The following is a 23,873-nucleotide window of genomic DNA, read 5'->3' on the forward strand; positions in this document are numbered from 1 at the left end:
TGTGTGTGTGTATGAGTGCAGCGTGTGTGTGTGTATGAGTGCAGCGTGTGTGTGTGTATGAGTGCAGCGTGTGTGTGTGTATGAGTGCAGCGTGTGTGTGTGTATGAGTGCAGCGTGTGTGTGTGTATGAGTGCAGCGTGTGTGTGTGTATGAGTGCAGCGTGTGTGTGTGTATGAGTGCAGCGTGTGTGTGTATGAGTGCAGCGTGTGTGTGTGTATGAGTGCAGCGTGTGTGTGTATGAGTGCAGCGTGTGTGTGTATGAGTGCAGCGTGTGTGTGTATGAGTGCAGCGTGTGTGTGTATGAGTGCAGCGTGTGTGTGTATGAGTGCAGCGTGTGTGTATGAGTGCAGCGTGTGTGTATGTGTGCAGCGTGTGTGTATGTGTGTGTATGAGTGCAGTGTGTATGTATGAGTGCAGTGTGTGTGTATGAGTGCAGTGTGTGTGTATGAATGCAGTGTGTGTGTATGAATGCAGTGTGTGTGTGTATGAATGCAGTGTGTGTGTGTATGAATGCAGTGTGTGTATGAATGCAGTGTGTGTGTATGAATGCAGTGTGTGTATGAATGCAGTGTGTGTGTATGAATGCAGTGTGTGTGTGTGTTGCAGAGCCTTGGTGGGGGGTGGGCAATTTTTTATTTTTATTATTATTTATTATTTTTATTTATTTAATTTAATTATTATTATTATTGTATTATTATTTAATTATTATCATTTTTTTATTATTACTAATTATTTGATACATGGCAGGGAGGGGGGCTCTCCTTCCCTGGTGGTCCAGCATTGGCAGTGCAGTGGGGGGAGAGGGGGGCTGGCAGAGCTGTAACTTACCTTTCCTGCAGCTCCTGTCAGCTCCCTGCTCCTCCGCGCGGTCTGTGCAGCTCCCTCTGTCAGCTCCCAGTGTAAGTCTCGCGAGAGCCGCGGCTCTCGCGAGATTTACACTGGGAGCTGACCGAGGTGCTGAACTGACGGCGTGGAGGAGGAGATAGCTGACAGAAGCTGCAGGAAAGGTAAGTTACAGCTCTGCCAGCCCCCCTCTCCCCCAGTCTGTATTATGGCAATGCAAATTGCCATAATACAGACTATTGACTCGAGTATAAGCCGAGTTGGGTTTTTTTAGCACAAAAAATGTGCTAAAAAACTCGGCTTATATACTCGAGTATATACGGTACTTGGAATAATAAGATATCTTTTTCTTTTCCTCTCCAGAAAGTAGACATAAGCCACTCATGGAAAAATTACAACCAATCAGGGCAATATTAATTTCCACAATGTGTTAGTGGCCAGAAGTAGGGCATACATAATGTTAACGTGTCACCATTAATTTTTTTTTTTTTTTATTACATTCAATAAAACTTAAAGGGACACTATAGTCACCAAAAAAACTTTAGCTTAATGAAGCAGTTTTTGTGTATAGATCGTGCCCCTGAAGTTTTACTGCTCTATTCTCTGCTATTTAAGAGTTAAACCCCACTTTTGTTTCTGTTTGTGCAGCTCTAGCAACACCTCCTCTGCCTGTGACTGACAGAGTCTGCATGAAAACAAAACGGTTTCATTTTCAGATATAACTTGCTTTAAACATTTTTATCTCTTGCTCAATAAACTGAACATTATTAAACATACAGAAGGCTCCTGCAGAGTCTAGTAAGCTATTAAAGCAGGAGATAAATTCTGCATTAAACAGAATTTGCAATAACGGAAGTGTAAACATTAGATGACTCTTTACAGGAAGTGTTTAGAAAGGCTGTGCAGAACACGTGCAGAGAGATGTGACTAGGGCTGCACAAGCAAACTGATTTAACCAATAAATGGCAGAATTGAGCAGAGAGACTGCAGAGTCAAGATATATACACCATAACTGCTTTATTAAGATAAAGTTGTCCCTTTAATTATTATTATTATTTATTTTTAATTACGTATGTTTTCTTGAGAAAACGTCAGAGAATACATTTTTGCTCAGACTTTTTTGTTATCTCACCAGCTGCTGCTTAACTGGCAACTTAGGCTGAGCAGCAGCTGATCAGGTAACAGAGTCTGATCCAACATGGCTACTCAGTCAGACAAAAATGTGACATTTTCTAAAAAAAAAAAAAAAAGTCAACATCCTTTAAAATCATTACATTAAATGTAAAACATTAAGGGCACCTGTCTGAACTGACTCCATTACAGAAAATCCAATGCAGTTCATTTTAGACACTTTGGACACTATTTTCCTTACACACAAACTCTGATAAAATAAATGAATAAATTAAACTTACTAAAAGCTTTGTCAATCCTCCAGCCGTTCGCTCGTTCTTCTCGCTTAAATTTGTTCTGAAATTAAAAGGAAACAAGACACCATATTGAATCTTTATTAACAATTATCACTGTGTTATTTCTGTGTTTTAGAAAATAAAAAACTAAAAACAAGACAAAACGGTGGAAAAAAAGGAAAAGTAAATCAAATGAATATCCAGATTGAGGAAAACAAAGCAACAAGTATTTCCCTTTTTAAAAGCTAGATACGCAGACACACAAACACATACATTTAAATAGGACTGGATAAATATCAGATAAAATATACGGGTCTTGTGACATATACAGACAATTACCGTATATACTCGAGTATAAGCCGACCCGAATATAAGCCTAGGCCCCTAATTTTACACCAAAATACTGGGAAAACTTTTTGACTCGAGTATAAGACTAGGGTGGGAAATGCAGCAGCTACTGGTAAATTTCTAAATAAAAATAGATCCTAAAAAAATTATATTGAATATTTATTTATAGTGTATGTATATAATTAATGCAGTGTGTATGCGTGCATGAGTGCAGTGTGTGTGTATGCGTGCATGAGTGCAGTGTGTGTGTATGCGTGCGTGAGTGCAGTGCGTATGCGTACAGTGTGTATGAGTGCAGTGTGTGTAGTGTGTATGAGTGCAGTGTGTGTAGTGTGTATGAGTGCAGTGTGTGTAGTGTGTATGAGTGCAGTGTGTGTAGTGTGTATGAGTGCAGTGTGTGTAGTGTGTATGAGTGCAGTGTGTGTAGTGTGTATGAGTGCAGTGTGTGTAGTGTGTATGAGTGCAGTGTGTGTAGTGTGTATGAGTGCAGTGTGTGTAGTGTGTATGAGTGCAGTGTGTGTAGTGTGTATGAGTGCAGTGTGTGTAGTGTGTATGAGTGCAGTGTGTGTAGTGTGTATGAGTGCAGTGTGTGTAGTGTGTATGAGTGCAGTGTGTGTAGTGTGTATGAGTGCAGTGTGTGTAGTGTGTATGAGTGCAGTGTGTGTAGTGTGTATGAGTGCAGTGTGTGTAGTGTGTATGAGTGCAGTGTGTGTAGTGTGTATGAGTGCAGTGTGTGTAGTGTGTATGAGTGCAGTGTGTGTAGTGTGTATGAGTGCAGTGTGTGTAGTGTGTATGAGTGCAGTGTGTGTAGTGTGTATGAGTGCAGTGTGTGTAGTGTGTATGAGTGCAGTGTGTGTAGTGTGTATGAGTGCAGTGTGTGTAGTGTGTATGAGTGCAGTGTGTGTAGTGTGTATGAGTGCAGTGTGTGTAGTGTGTATGAGTGCAGTGTGTGTAGTGTGTATGAGTGCAGTGTGTGTAGTGTGTATGAGTGCAGTGTGTGTGTGTATGAGTGCAGTGTGTGTGTGTATGAGTGCAGTGTGTGTGTGTGTATGAGTGCAGTGTGTGTGTGTGTATGAGTGCGGTGTGTGTGTGTATGAGTGCGGTGTGTGTGTGTATGAGTGGTGTGTATGAATGCAGTGTGTGTGTATGAGTGCAGTGTGTGTGTATGAGTGCAGTGTGTGTGTGTGTGTATGAGTGCAGTGTGTGTGTGTGTGTATGAGTGCAGTGTGTGTGTGTATATATGAGTGCAGTGTGTGTGTGTATATATGAGTGCAGTGTGTGTGTGTGTGTGTGTGTGTGTGTGTGTGTGTGTGTGTATATGAGTGCAGTGTGTGTGTGTATATGAGTGCAGTGTGTGTGTGTATATGAGTGCAGTGTGTGTGTGTATATGAGTGCAGTGTGTGTGTGTATATGAGTGCAGTGTGTGTGTGTATATGAGTGCAGTGTGTGTGTGTGTATGAGTGCAGTGTGTGTGTGTGTGTGTGTGTGTGTATGAGTGCAGTGTGTGTGTGTGTGTGTGTGTGTGTGTGTGTGTGTGTGTGTATGAGTGCAGTGTGTGTGTGTGTGTGTGTGTGTGTATGAGTGCAGTGTGTGTGTGTGTATGAGTGTGTGTATGAGTGCAGTGTGTGTGTGTGTGTGTGTGTGTGTATGAGTGCAGTGTGTGTGTGTGTATGAGTGCAGTGTGTGTGATGCAGTGTGTGTGATGCAGTGTGTGTGTATATGAGTGCAATGTGTGTGATGCAGTGTGTGTGTGTGTGTGTTGCAGAGCCTTGGTGGGGGGTGGGCATTTTTATTATAATTTTTTTATTATTATTTTAATTTTATTTTGCTAAAAAAATTATTGTTTTTTTTATTAATATTATATTATTTATTTGTTTTTTCGTCCCCCCTCCCTGCTTGATACATGGCAGGGAGAGGGGCTATCCTTCCCTGGTGGTCCAGTGGCATTGGCAGTTCAGTGGGGGGGAGGGGGCTGGCAGAGCTGTAACTTACCTCTCCTGCAGCTCCTGTCAGCTCCCTTCTCCTCCGCGCCGGGCCGTGCAGCTCCACTGTCAGCTCACATTAAGTCTCGCGAGAGCCGCACTATGACCCCGCGGCTCTCGCGAGACTTACACTGGGAGCTGAGGTGCCGAACGGACCGGCGTGGAGGAGAAGGGAGCTGACAGGAGCTGCAGGAGAGGTAAGTAAACTCTCTGCAGCCCCCAGTCTGTATTATGGCAATGTAAATTGCCATAATACAGACATTGACTCGAGTATAAGCCGAGTTGGGGGTTTTCAGCACAAAAAATGTGCTGAAAAACTCTGCTTATACTCGAGTATATACGGTATATAAAACACACAAACAAAATAATTGCTCACGAGAATAGAAATCCCATTTTACCTTGATCTCTATACGCTCCCTGTGAGGAAAGAGCTGACCGATCATGGAGAAGTCTGTCCCAACCATACTGATCGCTAAAAAGAACATCTCGGTCTCTAAAAGATAAAGAGAGACAAACATTTCATTCAATTACTGGAAACCTATCTGAAACAGACTGACCAGAATGACCTACTGCAAGTAATCAAGTGAAGCATTTAACCATAATCACAGCAGGAGTTCTTGCTAAACTTGCTCAACCAATATGAATAAAAAATAATAAGATTTAAAATACTTCTATTCCCCAAAATCCACAAGTAACTGAAATCAGAATGGCAAAAGAATGCGAGTACAATATTACTCTGCCGTTTGTCCAAGCACACACCACCTGGGGGCATCATGGGAATGCAAAATCGCTAGGGGTATCATGGGAATGTCAAGTCGCTACAATGTGGAAAATGGTGGTTAATAGCCTTTTACTTTACTTTCCTCCATGGTGTTATTCACCTAGCATTTATCGGGGTGAAGAAAGAAGCAAATATTCCTCTATAAAAGGAAGAGACCTTTTACAAAAACATTGTTCCCATGTGAACCTGAGAGAACATGCACAACACCAGCTGCTACATGCATAGTAACTCTCTCTAGTGACTGGATGTTCTCAGCGCACACATGTACTTAAGAGCAGAACACACAATCCTTTAAACAGTAGAGGCCAGTTCCTCTATGCGAGTTATTCACTAATCCGGGGAAATGAAGAGAATTGAACATTTTAGACCAGACTAGTCAAATTAGAAAGAAATCTCCAACTCCACTATTTCCGTACCTAGGATATACTGGCCTAAAAACGGTCAACTTCCTTGTAAAGTTTCTACGTTCGTGTATAAACCCATACATAGTGGCTTTTACCAGATTATGAAAGCCAATACGTGAATACACTTGCAGTAAATTTATTAATAGATCTTTATTTAAAATCTTTTCCTGCCCTGTTAAAGAAGAGATTAAAGCGACACTCCCCTGCTCGTATAAGATATATAAATTAGTAGATGCACCCCCAATTAAAATATGCATTACATTTAATTATAGATTATTTTTTTAATTGGGGATAAATCTAAGAAGAGTTTGCAAAATCTGCCTTTCTTTTGTCTGCAGCCTTTGCACGCCTTCCCTTTTTAACCCCGCCCAGACTTCTGTGGCTGTCCAATCACAGAGTTCCCTCTAACAGCTCAATGACAAGTCTTTGCAAGGCAGGTGCTCTAAGCAATCGCGGCTTCTTGAGTTTAATTCCACTGAGCTCACCAAACCAGTCTGATGGACAGCCATGGGGGCGTAACAAGCTTAACTTATGAAAGTGACAATGATGTGGGATTATTAAAAATCCTTATTGTACTTGTATTGAATTATTGTACTAACTCCATTTTAACTTTATACTGTGACTTCTTCCTCCATTTTGTCCTCCTAACCTGACTTCTTCCCCCATTTTGTCCCCCTAACCTGACGTCTTCAATCCTCCATTTTGTCCTCATGACTTAACTCGTTCATTTTAAACTACCTTACGTGACTGAACTTCTCAACCCAATTAGTACAGTAGACAAAGACTGTGCTTCCTGCAAGGACAAGTACCAGGAGGTGCTGGCTACTCCTTAAGACTTGCCGGCTACTCCTTAGGACTTGTAAGATAGTATAGTTTGAAGGCCACGAGAACACAGTAGTAATGAAATGTTCTATTCATAAGAGACCTTGCACCTGGACATGAAGCCTGATATCATTGACCGTGTAAAATGACGCTCAGGACCCCCTTATCCCCACCCGTGTCCAGAATAATCCCACCTCCGGTGGGTGGACACGGGACTAACCTCTTAATTTTTTGAACCAATAGGTAAGACACTAACCCCGACACTTAACAATTAATCCAATTGATGATGTTTATTTGCTGATATTCTAATAATCAATGATGACGCAAAATGCCTCTTAAAAGGGCCTGCGCGCCCGCTTTTTCTTCACTTGCCAATAAACTTTCTCGAAGTTATTTTAACCTGAACCTTGTGTGTCAGACTTAATTACTTCAGCGTATATACGCAATTTAATTTTATTGATTTGGACAGGAACAGATAGACATTTGAACATTTTGGTTTACTTTCAAAAAGTACCATAACAACAATGTCTACTGAATTTTTGTAAAATGAAAAAAAAAAAAACGACACTTCAACTTAACGCATAAAGCAAGTGAAAGTGCTTTAGGGGTCTGGAGTGTCTTTAACCTACTTTATCACAACTTGCCATTACCTTGATTAGACCATGGCTTAGAATGAGTGTTCTTCCGAAAGCTAGAGTAGGTGGTTGTGGAGCCTCTCTCAAAAATTGGATCATTTTCTTCAACGATGGCTGCTTTTGCTCTGGTTACTTCTACTGTTAAACTAAAGACAAAAAAATAAATAAATAGATTAGTCACCAGGGTTTATAATTCTATAATCTATACAGTTTTTACCTTTATAGGTAATGTCTACACACCATAACTACTACGTCGTCAACTTGCCATTGTTCTCGGATAAATGGTTTTCAAATGGCTTGACCATACTGGGGATGCCCAAAGCACCTGTGCTTCAGCCCCTGTCCCTTAGAATTACTAATGTAGAAGTTACACACTGGGGCACAATTAATGGGGGTATATAACATACCTTAAAGCGTCTTTGTGCTCTACACACACAATATATGGACGTCCAAAGTAGAGTCTCTATATATTTTGTTAAAAATGAAAAGCTGTACTAACTACATTCATAACCATAACAATGATAGCGGTCCAATTTTTTAAATTACCAAAACGAAATTATTAATTAATATTATGAAAGGCAATAGTTTTGGAATTTTCTGCACTTTTGACAGAAGTCGCTGGTGTCATTACTTGTTGTTCTAGTCAATCCACTGCAATACACAGAATTCCATTTTATGGACAGTCTACTTTGGCAATTATTTTCTTCTTTAACAAAATCTCTTGGTACTTCAATATAAAACAATAAATAAAAATGAAACAATGATATACCTTTCCTCGTCCAGTATAATGGACCCATCTTCTGCTACTTTCACACGAGGGACTACAAACTGGCTATCGTTTTCATCCTCATCTAGATCACCATCTTCCTCAAGAGGGGTGTTTTTTACGTCAGTTCTAAAATAAAACAAAAAATGACAGAACAAGATTTGCAATAACAGAAAAACGGATTCAAAATAATAAAATGAATAGTAATGCGTGCAAATCTACAAAAAAAAAAAAAAAAAAAAAAAAGGTACTCTTTCATCTTTGCCAGACGTATTGACAAAGTTTAAATATATGGTAATTTCTTAACTTGCAATCTTTTAGACAGAGTGAAATATTAGCAAAAAAATCAGCCTGTCACATGTGGATATATGTGAATGTGGATATAATGACTACATACAGTAAGTACAGTTAGACCCGGCGTGTGTACTATACATCCATTTAACCCCTTAAGGACACATGACATGTGTGACATGTCATGATTCTCTTTTATTCCAGAAGCTTGGTCCTTAAGGGATTAAACTCTCAGTTATAGGTTCTTGTCGTTTTCACCCTGTTTTACGGCATACAAAGAACAAAATAAAATATATTCCTAATTTTTGTTTGTTTTTTACACTAAAATTGTGATACCCCATACATGATTGCAAGATCATCTCTGCAGGACAAGCACACTTTGTAGGATCCTATTTACCAATTACAAATCAAAGTAAAACAAACAAAAAAAACAAAAACACTGCATATATAGATCTACACAGAGATTTTATGTACCAACAAAAGTTGAGAAGGTACAATACATACGCCAATATAAAAAGCCAAAACAAAAAACAGATTTACTAAAGACTCACGTGGTGATTGGAGTTTCTGTGCTTTGAGATTTTTCACTGTTCTTTCTTTCTTCAAAAGAGGATCTAAAAAATTTTTTTTAAAAAGTGAGTTATTACAGGATACATTCTGTTTGTAGTCACAACCTGATAAACATAAGAACCTCACCCCACAAGAAAGTAATACCCTGATGAATCTAAGTAAAAGAAAGGAGCTTACAATAAAAAGTGCCGATAAGGGAGGAGGAGTGGTGATTATGTCAACCCAGTACTATGTTACAGAAGCCTATAGACTTCTTAATGATCACTCCACCTATAAAAAAACTTGATCGCAATCCCAACTACAATTTTAATCAAGACCTTAAGAGCTTGTTATGGGATGCTAGATCAGCAGGCATTATAGATGAGTCCACTTTTTCTTTTATTTTTTCAGATTTTCCCAAAGTGCCCACTTTTTACTTTCTCCCTAAAATCCACAAATGCAAGGATAAACCCCCAGGGAGGCCGATTATAAGCGGCATTGATTCTCTTACATCCAAGCTCTCTGAATACATTGATTACCATCTACAAAAATATGCTCAGGGGGCTATGTCATACCTGAGAGATACTAAGCATCTTATTCAGGAGTTAGAATGCATTGAATGGGATGATGACTTCATCTGGGCTACTTTGGATGTAACTTCACTCTACACCGTAATAGATCACGATCTGGGTGTAGAAGCAGTTAGAAAGAATCTCGAGTGTGATACTGACTTAGATCCACCTTTTTGTGTTTTCTTGGAAAGGGCCATCCGTTTTATTCTCACTCATAACTTTTTTAGTTTTGATGGAGATTTTTTTCTTCAGATCAAGGGCACCGCAATGGGCACCAAGTTTGCACCAAGCTATGCCAACGTGTTTATGGACTGCTGGGAAAGATCGTACATCTGGTCCAATAACCCGTTTGGTGCAAACTTGGTGCTCTGGAGAAGGTACATCGACGATGTCCTGATTATATGGCGTGGCCCCATTGACCAGTTACATGGTTTCTTTGAATATGTCAATCAGAATTCTTTATCTTTGGTCTTTACCCCTAAGATCGGTACCAAGAGTATTGATTTTCTCGATCTGTCAATATTTATTGAGGATCGAAAGTGAAGACTAAGACCTTCTTTAAAGATATCGACTCCAATAGTTTTATCGATACCAAAAGTGGACACCATCCAAACTGGCTTAGAGGAGTTCCCAAAGGCCAGTTTGTCAGACTACGCAGGAATTGTAGCGATCTAGATTCTTTCTTTGTGCAAGCAGAGGTTCTGAAGAAACGCTTTTTAGAGAAGGGGTATTCCCCCAGCTTTATAGACTCAGAAATTGCTAGAGTTGGGAAGATTTGTCGCAACGATCTTCTTGTGAATAAGAAAAAGGATATGACTAGAAACCCCATTTTTGATTTTTCTTTTAATACTCGGTACAATGGAAGAGCTTTTGATGTGCAGAGGATTGTAAGAAAACATTGGGGATTGCTAGTTGAGGACGAATTTTTGGGCAAACAAATACCTAAGGATCCAAAAGTTATTTTCAGAAAGGGCACTAATTTAAAACAGATCCTTGCTCCTAGTGCCTTTCGATCTGAGAAGCTTCATACTAGGCATAAGGGAGGTTTCTATACATGTGGGAACTGTATAAGTTGTGGCCATTTATTTAGTACAGTTTCTGATTTTGTCAGTACGCAAACGCAAACGAAATTTAAAATAAAAAATAAGATATCCTGCTCCTCGACGCATATAGTATACCTCCTCACCTGTGGGTGCGGGATGCAGTATGTGGGGAGAACTGGGAGAAAATTAAAAATCAGTTTTCAAGAACACAGAAATAACATCAAAAAGGGTCTATTGACTCATTCAGTGCCAGTCCACTGTAATGGCTGTCCCCTCTTCAGTTTTAATACATTAAAATGCATAGGCAAAGAACAAGTAAGCCTGAAGAGGTGGGGATCTAATGATGACCTTAAGACAACATGAGGGTTATTGGATCCATACATTGAAAACCATGAAACCAAGGGGTTTGAACGTAGATTTTGATTTGATTTGTTTTTTATAATTAATAATTTTTATTTTATTTTTATTATTATCATTTTTAATTTTATTTATTTTTTATTATTTATTTTTCATTATTTATTTTTATTTTTATTTCTATTTTTATTTTTATTCTTATTTATTTATTTATTTTTATTATTTATTTATTTTTATATATCTTTATAATATATTTATTTTTATTTTTATTTATTTTATTTATTTATTTTATTTTTTTTATTTCTAATTTTATTTTTATTTTTATTTTTTATTTATTTTTTACTTTTATTTATTTTTAATTTTAATTTTAAATTTATTTTTATTTTTCCTTATGTTTCTATTCCCCCTAAGGTGTTTTTATACTAGTCATAGGCTTCACGATGTTATCTTGATTGTTTCTGGCCATATATATGATATGCTGTTAATTTATGTACTATATCTGTTTTTCTTTATACCATGGACTTGTGTTTATGATAAAACGGAACTCTCCCTATGTGCCACCTCCGCACTGATAAACGAAATCAAACTGAGGCTTGGACAGCAACTCCGGAACGCATGACGTAACCGGAAGTAGCCCGAACCCGGAAGTGAGCGGCTGAGCCGGCGTTTTCGCGCCAAACCGGACGGATTTAAAAGGGAGGTTTCTGGACTTGATTTTTATGCTTGCATATGGATGATTGTATGCTCGATGCCCCTGAGGAAGTTCATCTCTGAACGAAACGCGTAGGGCTTTGTTTTTTAGTGCTACAGTATTAGCATTTTTACTTTCATTATAGGTTTTATTTATTTATTTAATTTTTATGCATCTGGTTCCTCTGCTCCACTGGATTTCTCCATTGGGATGTGTGACTCCATCTGAACCTTGATGTGCCTATTTGACACTGCAATTTTGTAAGTGTACCTGTGAATAAAGTGTGTCATTTTTTACTTGGATACTCTGCACTATTATTTGTCTTTTTCCTCCTATACATGATTCTGATGCTCCACAAGTCCTGAATTATCCACATCATCATATTTTGATATGCCTTCAATCAAATTGGTTTTGTGAGTGCAATTATTTATAACTACGATTATAATTATTTTGCAACAGTATTGCGCTATGTCCGTCTCTATTATTTCTGTATTGTAGATTGCCATCTTTTTGGTGTTTTGTTGTTACAACCTGAACAAACACACCTTTTACCACGAACCTTGGATATTATGGATAGGCAACAGACCCTAGGTTGGATCTGAGCATAGCTTTGATTTTCCAAGGATGGGATAGTGAATATTCAGCTTTTTCTGAGCACCATGCACGTGACTGTGCTTTGGATGCCAAAAGAGCCACCATGGCCGACAAGGTGATCCAGCCATGCATAGTTACCATTTTTCATTTATTTTCTTGCATTCTGGTACATGTACATTTAGCAATATAGTTCCCATTTTTCATTTCTACGTTCGAATCTACTCAATAGTTAGCTGGCATATATCTCCACGTCCTTAAAGAATTTAGGGAACGCTAGGTTGTTCAGTTAAACTTGTGCGCTACTGTTAGTTGCCCTTAAATCATAAGCATTCCCTGTTTCCATAAGTCGGAACTATAACATACTGCGCATATAGATACTGCATGTACCAGATTGATATGTAATATGATGAATATACTCATATCCATAATTTAGTTTACAATTGAACGTGTATATTATGGTACACTGCCTCAGCGGGCATTAGCACCGCGTAACTTATTACCGCTTATTTATTGGCAAAAGACACAAGACGTACTTTATTTTTTTTTTTTTTTTGACAATCTTTATTTTTATTTTGTTTTGGATAGCATAGCAAGATGTATTACAACCATAGCAAGTAAAAACATGACATGAGTACAGTTCACCAAACTTATAACGGGTGTACATCAGAAAGTCCAGGGTAGGAAGATTTAGTTAATGGGAGACTTCATAAGATATTACGTGTGCCATATACGCACTGCTGCTTATACATAACTTGTTAACCCCTAGTACAGTCAAGGTGGTAGGGCTTTCGTAGAGCTTTTGCCGGAGTCCCCTGCGAGATATTCCAGGCTATTAGGGTGTCTGCGCAATGTTAGTGATACAAAGTTATAACAAGCAAGAACAGAACATGAGTACACTTCACCAGTCTTAGAACAGGGGTATGTCGGGAATTCCAAAGGTAGGAAGTTTTAGTTAATAGGGGACAGCATAAGATATTGAGTGCGCGATATATTCACGGCTGTTTATACATAGCTTGCTAACCCCTAGTACAGTCAAGATGGTTGGGTTTTTGTAGAGCTCTTGCCGGAATTCCCTGCGAAGTATTTCAGGCTATCTGGGTTTCTATGCAAGGTTTATGATACAATGTTATACCGTTATGAAGCCGCATGCGGCTCTCAGCCTATTTCACTTTGATTCGGTGTCACAATTCACACCAGTAGTTCCCCCCAGTAACATGTGGGACTATCCGTGTATCTGTAGTCAATCTACGTGCCAGCTTCACAGTGACATGGGGCCATCATGAAGATGAGCGTCAGAAGGGTATCTTTATCCGGTCCATGGGGGCTGAAACATGACAGTAAGTGGTAGTAAGTCAAGTCGGTGGGGGTGAGGATGTCTACACATTGACGTGTCTGTGAGTCCGTCCCTCGGGACGGTCGAGAGCGCTTATAGTTCGTACCAAGTAGGGTACAATATGGTGCAGCAATCAAGGGGGTAGTCTCTACGGGGGAGTTAAGGAGTCTGACTGTCGGGGCTAAGGGGATGGGAGGATGGAGAGAGGGAGGGTGAGGGTAGGGAGGGTCGGGATGCCTGTCTCCCGCTCCCCGCACCGGCGGCCGATAAATGCCACAGCCATGGCGTCCAGACTTGAGTACATTTTTCTTGTCTCTCCTGTAGGGCCGCCGTAAGGGACTCCATCGTATATATATCCCCCACCCTGTCCATCCACTGCCGGAGTGTAGGCGCATCCCGCTGCTTCCACATTGTGGGGATCAGTGATGTGGCTGCCGTTAGCAAGTGTTTTATCAGGGATTTTTTATAGGCAGCAAGCGTCATGTCTGTGTGGTGAAGGAGCATGGAGAGGGGTTGGAGCGGTAGTGTAATATCCGTGATCTGTTGAATGGAATCCCTGACCGCTGACCAAAAGGGTGTAATCTCGGGGCAGCTCCACCAAATGTGCAGGTAGGAGCCGTCTGAGGCTCCGCACCTCCAACAGTCTCCGGGAATCTCTGCGTCCATGCGGTGCAGAGTGTCCGGTGTCCTGTACCAGTGCGTAAGGATCTTAAAGTTCGTCTCTTGGAATTTGGAGCTGATGGAGCACTTATGTGACAGTATGAAAATCTTTTCCCACTCCTGGTCAGTGAGTGTGGTCCCCGTATCCCTTTCCCACCTGGTGACATATCTCGGGTGTGACTGGTGTTCGCTTGCTAGAAGATGGGCGTAGAGCCTAGATACCCCCTTAACTGGGTGTGACCTGGCTGAGCAGAGAGTTTCAAATTGTGTGAGGGCTCTGTGTAGGCATTGTTTGACTGGGAAAGTCTTGTAATATGCTCGAATTTGCATGTAATGGAAGGTGTCTAGTCCCGTGGGTACCTTGTCCCCTAAAATGTCAGCCAAGGGTTTAAGTCGGTTCCCTAGTGTGAGATGCTGAAAGCTGAGCCAGTCGGTGTCGGTGTATGTGCTGAGGTCTGCGGGCGTCAGTCCCCCTCCTACTCCCGGGTTGTGCGTTATTGGCGTGTGAGGACTGTCCGTGGTCGTAAGTTGGTGTGAGTATCGCAATGTGCACCAGATTTGCAGTGTGGCGTCAATCAGGGGGTTGCCAGTTCGCAAGGCTCCCAGAGTTAGGGTGCTTAACCATAGGCGTGAGGGAAGAACGCCACCCGTCTGCTCGAGTTCCATGGGGACCCACAGCTTGGTGGTTGGGCGGGCATGCCAGTCCACTAGCCTGAGTAGATGGGCTGCTTGATAGTATCTTAGGAATGACGGGAGCCCTGCGCCTCCTCTCGTTTTTGGGCGTTCTAATATAGCCTTGCTGACCCTACTCTTTCTCCCGTTCCAAACAAATTCTCTCACCGCCGCTGAGATCGTTTGAAAAAAGGATCTTGGCAGCGAAACGGGGATGGCTTGGAACAAAAATAGCAGGCGGGGCAGCACATTCATTTTAATCACGTTGATCCGGCCGAACCAAGAGACATAAAGGCCCCTCCAGCGGCGGAGGTCGTTCAGTAAAGCCGTAAGGATGGGGAGGAAGTTTAACTGGTACAATAGGGTCAAATCAGTAGGTAGCCAGATCCCTAGGTATTTGAGCTTGTCGGGACACCATGAAAAGCGGAATTGTGAGTGCAGGTGAGCGATCCCCGCCGCTGGGAGTGAGATTGGCAGGGCCTCCGATTTAGTCATGTTTAGCTTGAGATTGGAGATGCCCCCAAACTCCCTGAAGGCCCGAAGCAAGCTGGGGAATGACACTATGGGGTTGTCTATGAAAAACAGCATGTCGTCGGCGTATGCCGCCACCTTATGCTCCACTCGATGCATGCTGTACCCCGTAATACCCCCGTCCCGTCTGACCGCCTCCAGGAAGGGCTCCAGGGTGAGGGCGAACAGGAGGGGGGACAGGGGACAGCCTTGCCTGGTGCCGTTGCGTATGTTGAATGGGGCCGAGAGCGCTCCGTTAATCCGGATTCGAGCCGTGGGGTTAGTGTACAAAGCTAAGACCCATGCGCGGATATTGGGCCCGAACTGCATATGGCGCAGGGTGGCTTCCAGGTACTTCCAATCCACCCGGTCAAAGGCCTTCTCTGCGTCCGTGGAGACCAGCACCAAATTTTTGCCGGTCGACCGGGCGGAGTGGATCAGATTGAGGGCTCGGATGGTATTGTCCCGCGCCTCCCTACCGGGGACAAAGCCCACCTGGTCCGGGTGTATCAGCGCGGGGAGTATGCGGGAGAGTCTCAGGGCCATGGTCTTGGCAAATAATTTTAGATCCGCGTTGAGTAGCGATATCGGTCTATAACTCCCGCAGTCAGAGGGGTCCTTACCGTCCTTGGGTATTACCGTCACCGTCGCGTGTAATGTGTCAACAGGGAACCTGCCACCATCTATCAGGGAGTTGAGACCCTGTAGCAAATGAGGCAGCAGTATATTTTTGAATTTGCGTAGGTACGAGGTCGGTAGGCCATCAGGGCCTGGCGCTTTGTTGGACTTAGATTGTTTAAGGGCTGCGGCTAGTTCCTCCTCAGTTATCGGGCGGTCCAAGTCCTCGGCGACATCCGCCGGGACCTTGCACCCCACGTACTCAGAGAGGAACGTCTCTATCCTATGTTGATGTAGGGAGGTGTCCGCGCGGTGTGAGGATGCGTCGCTATTGTACAGATCTGCGTAAAAATGCCTAAATGCTTGTAGGATGTCCGGGGGCGCCCGTTTCACCGTCCCATCCCTGCCCCTTATCTGGTGCACATGCTGCTGTCTATGCTTCTGTGTCAGGGTGCGGGCCAACATTTTCCCGCATTTGTTGGAGAATTCGTAAAAGTGTCTATTAGACTTCCGTATTGTATGTAACAGATTCTGTGAGAGCAAGTCCCTGAGTTGTCTACGTTGGTCGGTGAGAAGGCGGTAGGCATCGTCCGTGTGGTCTTGTTTGTGTTGCGTCTCCAAGTCCGCTATTGTTCGTGTCAGTGTCTGTATCCGTGTGGCATGGTCTTTCTTGCGTTGGGTGCAAAGTTTGATAAGCTGTCCCCTTATCACACATTTATGTGCTTCCCACACCGTGAGGGGGGCCACGTCGGTGTCGTCGTTGTCAGTAAAATAATGTGTCACGGTCTGTGCTATTTGAGTGGTGAAGGTAGTGTCTCCCAGTACACTTTCATTGAGTTTCCAACAGCGTTCCCTGGGTTTGAAGAGTGGGGATTTAAGTGTGATGAGAACTGGGGCATGGTCCGAGTCTCGTTGTATTCCGATGTCGGATGCGAGGAGGAAGGGGAGGTATTCTTGGGCAAGGAAGACATAGTCTATCCGGCTATATCTATTGTGTACTGCGGAGTAGCATGTGTAATCTTTAGCGTCGGGATGCGCCACCCTCCAACAGTCGACTAGGCCCGATTTACCCAGAGCTTGTTTGGCTTGCCTTAAGCAGTGTGCGGGAATGGTACTGGTGCCCACGGACGTATCCATCCGGGGGTCCAGCGGAATATTAAGATCGCCGGCTAGTATCAGGGTTCCCTCTCGGAACCTCTCCAGTTGTGCCAATGTTTTCATCAGAAATCGATGCTGTCCCTTATTGGGGCAATAGATCGTGGCGAATGTGTACCTATGTGCTGCAATTGCCCCCTTCACAAATAAAAACCTCCCCTGGGGGTCAGCTTGTGAGGTAGTGTCCTCGATCGGGACATTATTAGCGAAAACAATGGCCACGCCTGCGCGTTTGGCGTCTGGGTTGTTAGCGTAAAATCCCAGCGGGTACCGTCTATCCCGTATCTGGGGGGCCTCGTTGCCTTTAAGGTGCGTTTCCTGCAGAAACGCTATCGAGGCCCTATGTGACCACAAAGTTCTCAGTAATTGTCGCCGTTTTTCGGGGGCATTAAGACCTCGAATATTATGTGAGAACAGTGTCAGGGAGGCGGGGGTGAAAGTGGTCGCCATGGCTGTTCGGGGCGGGGTGGGGAGAAGGAAGGGAGTAGGGGAGGGAAAGGTAGGGGTACTGTCCCTGTCCGTGGGTTCGGGCCCGTCTAGGGCTACGGGGGGTTAGGCAACTAAGACCCTAGGTCGTGTAAGGGTGACCTGATCTACAGGTGGGTCGGTTGCAGGGGGGTGAGAAAGTCCGGTAGGATAAGTTCGTTCAGAGAGAGCGGTGTCCGCTATCCCTCGACCCACGTTGTGGGGCGTATGTCTCGGCCATTAGTCGTCGGGGGAGTGTGAAGCACGTGGCGGAGCGCCAGGGCCAACCCGGGAACCGGGCAGGGGGTGTGGTACCGTCCTGGTGGGGAGTCTGGGTACCCGTTGTGAAAGCGGTGTCACCTCGCGTCATCAGCATACCCCGAAAACCCTATGCAGGTTGCTTACATCAAGGTTATCTATAACGTAATAAAACTACAAGGAACCAAACATAACTGTTGGAATACATCATAACTGTCGACAGCCATTAACCGCTAAGGGCCCTGTGAGTCGGGGGGGAGCGACCCCGGGGCCGCACCCAAAACCGCCCGCCACGGCGTGGTAGGGAGACCACATACAGTTTAATTGTGGGGAAAGCACGTGGTGCGAGCGATCCAGCGCGGCCCCCGGGCCGCACCAGCCGTAATAAACACAAGACCAATCCAGGTTGTCGTTCCGTACCGCCAGACTGCAGGCGCCGGCCTAGCGGCCTACCGCCCGCCGTGGGGCGGCACGAGCTACTAAGTCAGATAAGGCGACACATCATGGTACAGTACCAGCCCCCCGCCCTCCAACAATATACATAAATTGCCCAAGTACATTTACAGCAAGACTCTTCTGCCCCGTGGATGCCCCTTTGCCAAATATGTGCCAATAGTTCAGGCTGGCCGGCCCCCGTAGGCAGCGCATAGGGGTGGTTCTCAAACTGGTCCTGCAACTGCTGCCATAGGGTAAATTGGCCGCTCCCCAGGCGGAGTAGTATTATCAGTCGTGCTGGGCCGGCCCGCATAGGGTGTCAGGGGGTATGGAGTCCCAAATGTCCCAAAAAACAAGAAGGAGATGGCATTTACCCATACCCCACCCAAATTCGGCAAGGGCCTAAATGTGGCTTTGGGGAAACCGCCACTGTTCACATCGCAGCAAGTGTGTAGGGGGGCCCTGCCGGCGGTTAGTCCCGGTTCCCACCCATATTACAAGCTAAGTGTGCAAGTGTAAAAATAGTCAAGTCAACTTATCTGTTAGCGAAGTCGCCTGGGGAGGCCTCCTCAGGCCGTCTCCTGCTGCCACGGGACCAAGACGACAATATGCTTATCTAGGGACCGAGTGTTATTCTTCGGGGCCTTCCGGGCCCCCCCAGCGGGCGGGTTGCGCATCTCTCCTAGGTTGGTTACGGAGAGCCTCAGGGACCTCGGGGTGAGCTGGTCGCGGTGGAGGCTGGTCCAGGATCCAGTTGCGGACCGTGACTGGCGGTAGATCGAGGGCCCTCAGAAAGCCGGGTATATCGTTAGGCCAACGTAGGGAGCACCACGTGTTGCCCTTCTTAGCCTGCAGGCTAAAGGGGAAGCCCCACTTGTATGGGATGCGCTTTTCCTGTAGGATGCCTGTCAAGGGTCGTAGGGCTCTTCGTGCATCTAAAGTGAGGGCAGAGAGGTCTTGGTATAAGGAAATCGGGGCGTCCAGATAGGTGACCGTCTGTGTGCGGGCTGCCCTCATAATGGCTTCTTTGAGCTGAAAGGAGAGGAGGCAGCAGATCACATCTCGGGGCAGGCCATCCCTTCTCGGGGGCCGCAGGGCCCTGTGTGCACGTTCAATGTGGTAGTTATCTTGAGCACCGTCGCCCAGTATACGGGTGAAAAGCTGTGCGAGGGCAGTACCCAGGTCCTCAGATTCAGCCTCGGGCATGCCCCTGATCCTGATATTATTCCGCCTGCCCCTGTTGTCCAGATCCTCCACCTGTCTGCGGAGGTCTAGGAGTACTGAGCCCTGCCTGGCCGTGGCATGGTCAGCTGCCTGGGAGTGTTGAATCGCCTGCAAGTTTTCATGCTCTAGCTCTGTGACACGCTCTTCCAAGGCCGAGAGGTCCCTGCGCACCTCCAGAATCTCCTCACGGATCGCCGCCCTCAGTTCCGCTACCATGGCAGTCTTATCTTGCTTGGTGAGCATATTAGCAGATATGGCTGTCAGTTCCGCCGTGATTTGTGTCAAAGTTTCCCCTCTGGCTGGGCTTGGCTCCGAGCCCGCTCCGCTCTCAGTACTAGGGGATGCCGCCGCCATTTTGTCTGCCTGCCTCGTGGCACGGTAAGCGTCTGGCGTGGAGAGAAAATCATCCATCGGGCCGGCCTGTTTTCTCGATGGGCTAGTGCCCGATGGTCCAGGGGTGCCCTGGCGCTTAGTTCTCCCCATTTCGCCTGCGTGGTTCTGCTAATAATAGGGGCTATGTGGGTCGAGTTCGCGGAGCTCCGACAAACACGTCTCACTCCATGCACCGGCAAGCCACGCCCCCAAGACGTACTTTATTAATTACACATAAGGCCATCAGCCACAAGCACTCAGATGTTTAAATGTTGAATGTCATGTATTAAAAGCACAGGTGTACCATGCATTTTGAGCCTTAACCTGATGGGACTAGCCTATACGGCCCACGCATCTGTATGCAGCAAATACAATGTTTATTATTCTGCCCATGTGATTAGATAGTGAATACATTTAGGGGACACACAATCTGGGCATTGCTGTTAGCCTGAATTGCTGCAAAGATGTACTGCGTTCTACATCAGGATAAGTTAAACATATGCTTGTTGTACATTTTAGACTCCGTTATGCCTATATTATTTGACCGTTCTGTTACGGTTATAATTTTGCAAGGAATTACTGATAGCTTAGCACTTGACTTTACAGTGATTACTTAAGCCTAAGTTCCTTATTGCTATTATAGGCTTTAATTATCAGCATATTACCATATTAATATGTCGCATGGCCAAGTGCAGGTCAGGCAGCCCACGGCCTGCGCTGACTGCCAATAATGAATGAGGGAGTAGAGCTTGGTCTGAATGACTGACAGCCAGACACTTATGCGATACAGATTTATGGTAGTGCAGAATACAGTTTAACCTGCGTTCAACGCTCCCATATACGCTGCCGTTTTAAGAACATATAGGTTGTTATTAGCGCTCCTGTTATATAGGTTAGTAAAATGCTGTAACCAGACTAAATCATTTCAGCGCAGTAAACTATGCCGACACTTGTTAACTGTAACTGATTTAACGATGCCTGCATCTTCAGCTTTTTAAGCCTCTGCGTAGGCGACCGGATGTGACCTAACCCTGACTTATCACGCCTCTGCGCAGGCATCCATGCAATAATTTTTTGATTCGCTCCTCATCTGCTACCATTTTGCATATAAAATAAAACGATTTAAAACAAAAGACCCACCATGTCCATTAATCAACTCAACAAAATATTTGGCAGTACAGAGATGAATGGTACCAAAAACTAATTTCACCATGACAACTGCAAAGTGTGATCAAGATGCTACGAGTTATCCTTTAATTTGACATTTGCATAGCAATCTAAACAAGAATACCTACAAATATTTCTGCTGGGGTGGGAGAGGAAAGGTAGAAATTCCCCCCCAAATAACACAGACCATAATCACACAGATAAAAGGATTATTATTTGTATAGCGCCAACAAGTTCCGCAACACTGTACAATTTTGAGATGTTCTTGTTATTTATTTATTTTTATTAATGGAGACACATGCCAGAATACCTGCACTGGGCATGTAAGATACATCACAACATGACCCGTACTCTCAGGAAAGACTGACATTCTGCAGTTATCTGCAGCAGCTTACCAACGAAGGCCTCCATTAAATACTTTAGGCTGAGCTTTTTGAAAATTACCACAATCTGTTTATCTCCAGCAGTCACCATTAAGGTCCATGGGAACTTTAGTAGATAATTAATTCGAAAAGTTTTTCACACACGTTGTGATAATTTCATACCCAATGACATCGGCAAAATCGCATCCACCTGGGAAAAAAAAAAATGAATCTCTGGCTCTCTAAATGTTCCTAGAGCCCTTGGCATAGCGCTCATGCAGATAATGATGCACTCACGCTACACTTATTGGGGACAGTTCTCAGATGTCAGGGAGATTGGTAGGCCGGTCATTTAAAAAACGTGTTCAAAACCAGGTTATCAAACCAGAACTAAAAAGAGGATGGGTGGAATCTCTCCATTACCCAAAGGCTGCTCCAATTAGAGATACTTACTTCATGGGGTTGTTGACAGGGATGAAATGTACAAAATCTCTCATAGTCATTTTCGATCGTTCTGGTTCAATACTGGTATCTATTATGGGATGTTTCTCTTTCCATGCTTTCTATAGAGGAGGAAAAAGACAAAAAAAACGTAAGATTCACTCGAAAACAACAATGATATATATATATAAAAATATAAAGGTTATACTTTCAAACTTAAAAATGCATTGATTGCATGCAATTACATCAATTTCTTCAAAATGTGTGGCTTTTTGTATGAAGGAATTTTTTTATTACTGCAAGTTTTAAGGTACGAACAAGTTGCACATAAATCAGTGATCTGATGGAAAAAAAATGACAAATTTTAAAAAAATACTGCTGTCATCCTTTTTTTTTTTTTTTTAAAGGGACACTATAGTCACCTGAACAACTTCAGCTTAATGAGGTTGTTCAGGTGAGAACTATAGCTCCCTGCAGCCTTTCTCATGTAAACACTGTATTTTCTGAGAAAATACAGTGTTTACATTGAAAGCTAGGAACACCTCCAGTTGCAGTCAGTCAGAGTGAACCAGAGGGACTTCTGAGTTGATCTGCTGTCAGCAGAGCACAGGGCAGCACTGTGCACAGCATCCTGTGATTCAGTATCTCCTCCCTCTGCATGCAGACACTGAACTTTCATTCATTGATTCAATGTATCTCTATGAGGAGATGCTGATTGGCCAGGGCTGTGTTTGAATCATGCTGGCTCTGCCCCTGATCTGCCTCTGTCAGTCTCAGCCAATCCTATGGGGAAGCAATGTGATTGGATCAGGCCACCACATGTCAGCAGACTGCTTGTTTTTCTAAGTCTAACAGCATGCATATTTACAGCTTCTGGATTGAATACAGTAAGATTTTGCTATATTTAGGGAGGCATGAGGGGCCCAGAGGGGGCTAGATGGTGGTGTTAACACTATAGGGTCAGGAATACAGGTTTGTGTTCCGGACCCTATAGTGATCCTTTAAGTATAGATGTTGAATTAGAAAATGTTATTTACAAATAATTTGAATCCCATAGAAGAAATCTATAAGAAGGCATGGTAAAATTTTCTCCTCCACTTAAGCAGCACTGTCACTGTCTGGGGACTTTGCATAAATTTGCAAACACATCGCCCTGGGGGTCCGGTGGCCAGAAAAAGGAGAGTTTAACTTACCCGAACCTGTCCCTCGCAGGCGCCACCATCTTCGTCCAGCAGGTCCTCCTCTGCAACTGGAGCTTCAGCAGACATGTCTGCTGTACTCTTGCGAATGGACAAGAGTACAGCATTGAGGGCTATAGAGTATCTCGCTAGACTCTCCATAGACAAATCTAATTCCCGGCACCCGTCATCAGTGACGGCTGAGGGACTGACAGTTCTAGACAGCGGTAGCTCGGTCTAGTGTCTAGAAGTGTTAGGTTGAGGAAATATACAGTGACAAAGTAGTCCCTACCTTGTCTCAGTAAATATTTTTACTGGGTTGGAATTTCAGCCAATAAGAGTATTTTGATTAAGGTTCTTTCTTTATGAAATACTTGTTTTGCCGGGGTCGGGGTGGGGGATGGTAGCAGTGCCAGTTTAAGGATTTACATGTCATGGAAGCTTTCTATATTATTTTGCCTAGTTCAGGTATTCAACTCAAAAAAGTCTTAATCCCATGTTACAGGTAGAGTATTTCACAGATTCATTTCCCTGCTTTACACGCCCCCGTCCGCCATCACTTCTTCCCTCTCTGATGCCCAATTATATGTATTCTCTGAGCCAGAGATGAGGGGGGCTGTGAGGAGTGGTCAGGAGGTGGACATTAAAAACAATAAATATTTTTTTTTTTTTTTTTTTTTATTTATCTATTTTTAAATTAAATTTGCATTAAAATATTTTATGGGCAGAGAGGGAACATTCAAGCTTCCTGCAGGCACACACCGAATGCTGCCTGCAAGGGTAAAAGCTGGGCACAGTGCACTGACAGACATTTATTTAAAAAAAAAAAAAAAAAAAATAAACACAGATTTAACAATAGACAGCCCAGTTCCAGGCTGCGTAAGTCACATGTGCTGTAGGAGTTATTAGTTCCTGGCTCAAAAGAGCAGAAACGCTGCACAT

General features: G+C 43.7%; 1 protein-coding gene across 1 annotated transcript in view; it reads right to left on the reverse strand.

Annotated features, from left to right (window-relative positions):
- BDP1 (B double prime 1, subunit of RNA polymerase III transcription initiation factor IIIB) overlaps window positions 1–23,873 on the reverse strand; it is a 74,883-nt gene that overhangs the window by 42,680 nt on the left and 8,330 nt on the right. Inside the window, exons 3-8 of the mRNA XM_063456383.1 lie at window positions 21,766–21,875; window positions 8,830–8,892; window positions 7,991–8,116; window positions 7,237–7,367; window positions 4,978–5,072; window positions 2,256–2,310 (exon numbers count right to left, since the gene is read on the reverse strand). Of these exons, the coding sequence (XP_063312453.1) occupies window positions 2,256–2,310; window positions 4,978–5,072; window positions 7,237–7,367; window positions 7,991–8,116; window positions 8,830–8,892; window positions 21,766–21,875 (580 nt within the window). The remainder of the gene's footprint in view (window positions 1–2,255; window positions 2,311–4,977; window positions 5,073–7,236; window positions 7,368–7,990; window positions 8,117–8,829; window positions 8,893–21,765; window positions 21,876–23,873) is intronic.

The sequence above is a fragment of the Pelobates fuscus genome, chromosome 5, assembly GCF_036172605.1.
Source record: "Pelobates fuscus isolate aPelFus1 chromosome 5, aPelFus1.pri, whole genome shotgun sequence".
NCBI classification, from domain to species: Eukaryota; Metazoa; Chordata; class Amphibia; order Anura; family Pelobatidae; genus Pelobates; species Pelobates fuscus.